The sequence below is a fragment of the Gavialis gangeticus genome, unplaced genomic scaffold (genome assembly GCF_001723915.1).
Source record: "Gavialis gangeticus isolate Ggan-Ray unplaced genomic scaffold, GavGan_comp1, whole genome shotgun sequence".
NCBI classification, from domain to species: Eukaryota; Metazoa; Chordata; order Crocodylia; family Gavialidae; genus Gavialis; species Gavialis gangeticus.
This window is the reverse complement of record NW_017728997.1, coordinates 23,712,692-23,716,500: the sequence shown is the minus strand read 5'-3', so window position 1 is coordinate 23,716,500 and position 3,809 is coordinate 23,712,692. Positions and strand designations below refer to the sequence as shown.

At 41.4% G+C, this 3,809-nt stretch overlaps 1 protein-coding gene across 2 annotated transcripts in view; it reads right to left on the bottom strand.

Moving 5' to 3' along the window:
* The window catches only part of EEFSEC (eukaryotic elongation factor, selenocysteine-tRNA specific), a 270,403-nt gene that overhangs the window by 184,405 nt on the left and 82,189 nt on the right, over positions 1-3,809 (bottom strand). For both annotated transcript variants that reach the window (XM_019504946.1, XM_019504948.1), the window contains exon 4: positions 2,209-2,373. In XM_019504946.1, coding sequence (XP_019360491.1) covers positions 2,209-2,373 — 165 coding nt within the window. The remainder of the gene's footprint in view (positions 1-2,208; positions 2,374-3,809) is intronic.

Here is a 3,809-nt window from a genome sequence, read left to right as displayed (position 1 = left end):
AAATAGTTATAGCACCGTGTCCAGGTGGACTGAAGGCAGCCTCCCATATAAAGCTAGATACATCATCAAAGACGTGGCGGGCGAGAAAAGAGCATGCTGGATCGCTTACTTGCCACGGCAGGGGGGCGCTAGCGAGATCACAGCCGCTCCTGCGCCCTACTCTGTGACAGATACCATTAAAGTGACATATTCAGTTATTGGTGCCAGTACTGAAAAGGTTGTAATGAAATAGATATTATTCAGCTCTTCCTACTGAGGAGGGCAAAATGGAAGAGATGGTAGAAATAAATGCATAACATAAGTACTAATGGTGCTGGAAACAACATTGGTCCAAAATCCACAAATGAGAATCAGGAGACCTGGATTCTTTGTTGGGTCCACTACTTACTTTGACCCCAAACAAAGAAAACTAAACCATCCCTCAGTTTTCCTAGATAGGTAATGAAGTCCATGATAACCATGTTCTTTTCAATTAATAAATTGTAAAGTGCTTTTACAAAGTGATACAGGGATTTTTAATGGCCCTTTTTGGCTTCAGGCAAATCCTTATAGTAAAGTATACTTAAACAATATGTTCAACATTTTATTTTACTAAGTAATCATCGTCCTGAAGTGAATGGATATTGCAAATAAAAACCTCAGCCCCTGAAACTTGGAGGGGTTTTTTCTCGTTAGGATAGGAGCAGAAATGTCACATCCCGTAAACTGCTTTAGTTAAGAAACCACAAGAGGGTGGTGATCTAACCACCAGTGGAGTCATCCCAAGGGACCATGAGAATTCTGCCTATGTTGTGTTTTCATGGCAGAAATCCTAAATTCATGCTCTTCAAGGTGGATTTCAAGTGTTATCGAACAAATGGTACTAAATTGCCTGGCTGGAGAACTGTTTGCTGTGTCAAAGCTTTTTGCCAAACACACACACGCACACACTTTTTCTCTTTGCCGTACAGATAATCAACCCCAGATGGCAATTTACATAGGCAAGAGCGTAAAGGAATCCATGCACTGCTGGTGCGCTTGGCCTCAATCAGAGCAAGCTTGGGCGTTTGAGAATGTCACTGTTTATTTTTAATTGCTGTGTCCCTCCTTTGTGCAGGTTCAAGCGGTCAGAGATGTCGAAGTCCATTAGTAGAACTGGAAAGTGATGCCACTTTATTTGGTGAGAGGGTTCCTTAAATTTAAAAAGCAGCTGGTTTGCAATGTCCCTATATGCCCAGTGGGCACCAGCTGTCAATCTCAGTTACCACAGGGTCAGGGCAAATAAAGGTCAGTAAGAGTCACAAACCTCAGTGTGTTGTGAAATGTGCTTCCTCTATTACCTTGTAGGCCTGAGAGAGGTTTGACCTTTCATAGGTATCCTAGCCTAGTCTGACATGGGGCAAGCAAGAGTGAATAAGTGCAGTACATAGAGATTTCCTTTCTCTGTACCTCAGCTCCCTTACCTGTAAAATGGGAATGAATACCAACACTTAGCACCAGCACCTCCAGAGGGTAGTATCAGCAGAGTAGTAACTGTGACAATCATCAGACAAGACAGAGGAAAGTCATGCTTTGCCTCCATGGAGTGTTACTGAAGCAAGCTAGTAAAAAGATTAATTAACCCTAATCAGCTGCTTCAGAACCCAGAGAGGGACATTGCTAAATGCAAAGTGGTTTGTCTTCTGCCTCCCCACACTGCTTATCCAGAACTTAGCCCATTTCATTTCTCCCCAATATCTCACCCTGTTGGTTCAAGAGCCATTCTCCTCCTCTAGTCCCTCTGACACCCTTTTCTGCCTATGACCCCAAAATCTCATAACAAACTTCCCTATTACCTACCTCTCCAAATAAAGCTGATAAAATAATGTTCAAGTTATTCAATGTATTTTGTATTTTGGGTATTTTACATATTGTCCAAAATCACATGATGGAATTCTCAAATGTATTTATCCAGAATTATTCTCAATTTTCTGGAGCCAATAAATTTTTGGATTAGAGATCATCCAAAATGCAATTTCTTTCAGATATAGCAGTTCATATTCAGTTGTGAAATCTGAATTGTACACTGTTCTATCACTATTGTAAAAAGAATAAATCTTCTGAAAATATACTGTCCAGCATTGACTTCTGGCTAATGGTCAGCTACTTTTCCCTTATTGAGAGTCATCCATCCGTCCCCCTCTCTGTTGTGGAGCTGGAGGATGGGAAGGGTGGAAATGAGACACTCACCTTCAGGGCGGGAATCTCCACATTATCACCTAGGCTAACAGAGCCAGTAAGAATAGTCCCTGTCATCACTGTGCCTTGACCCTTGATAGAGAAACAGTGATCAACTGCCATAAGGAAGGGTCCAGAGGGATCTCTTGATGGCAGGTAAGCCTGAGACTTCAGGACCTGAAAGACAGACAAAAGCAGCACCATGTATGGGTGAAATGTCATGACAGGAATGAAGGAGTGGAAAGCCAAGGATACATTCAACTAGCTTGCAGTTTTACTGATTTAAGGAGTCCCCAGACAAGCTTGGAACAGACCAATGTCAAATTAACTGGGCACATTATAGAGAAGAGGTACACTTTGCAGCAGGATGGGTTTGATTTTCTGCCTTAGAAAGATTTTGAGCTGCACGTTCAGCTTGGTTAGCAAAACTGGGTTGAGATAAAATTGCTGCAAACTCAGTACAAACAGTGCAGCAAGAGGATGAATAAAAAAAAATCTTGTTCTCATACACTAAAAAAACAAAACAGTGCAATTTTATGCTGCACTTTACTATTCTCGCTTCTCTGATTTCAAGAGCAGTGACTTCTTGAAAGATTTTTAAATGCTCAAGAAAACCCATCCCTGTTTCTATCCAGGAAGAAATATCAAACTGCCAATAGGCAAGATTTCAAATCAGACTTTAAGATTTACATTAACATTTTTTAAAGGATAAAAATAGCTGTCTCTCAAAAGTAACATCTTCATCCAGATCTGGTTAAGATTTTACCATGACTAAAATGTCACTGCATTGCAAACAAGGAAAGTAGTTAAAACATATATCAGAAAGGAGAGAAGACATTAATTACTGTTGCCTGTGGCCACCTAGCTAATATTAGTTCAGGTGAACTGGTTCAAATCTTGTCTCAAGTCCAAAGAGAAAAGAATTATTTGATCCTTGTCCCCATCACAGGAGCTGCTGTTAGTACCTGCTTATAAAAGGTTACAAAGACAGGGATGGCCGGTCATGACTGAGTTGCTCAAGTGAAAGAATGGAAGCTAGGCCAATAACTGGAACAGCACTTGCCTGCTCTTCCAATACTAGTAGGATTTCCTTGAGCAGCAATTATGCCCAAATAATGCAGTTTGGTTGGTAACATGGGTGTGTCCTTTACCAACAATCTTTTTAACACTATGGAAGTGGCTTGTCTGTCAGGAGTACACCTTTTGCTCTTCTGCACAATTTTTGCCAGGAAGGATCTGTCCCGGGAATAAATCACAGCTGTACAGCAAAGCAGAATTGTCTGCAGGAGTTTCCTTCATTTTATGCAGGGAGTGGAAGTTGTGCAATGAACAAGGTAGATGATTACACAAGAGAACATGGTTAAATCAGTTAAACGCTCCCCAAAAGAAACTTGATCCTATCCCGGCTTTTGCCACAGCATAATTAAGTGCTCCTAGACAACAGGGCTGTGTGAAGCTTCGGACCCTGATTCAATTTGGTGGAGATTCGACCCAATTCAGTGGCTGAATCTCCAAATCCAAATCGCAAATCAGGAGACCATTTACTCTCTCCAAATCAAATCAAAACCTTCCAATTCGTGGTGCTCTGGTGTGGTGCCGGAGGACTGGAAGAG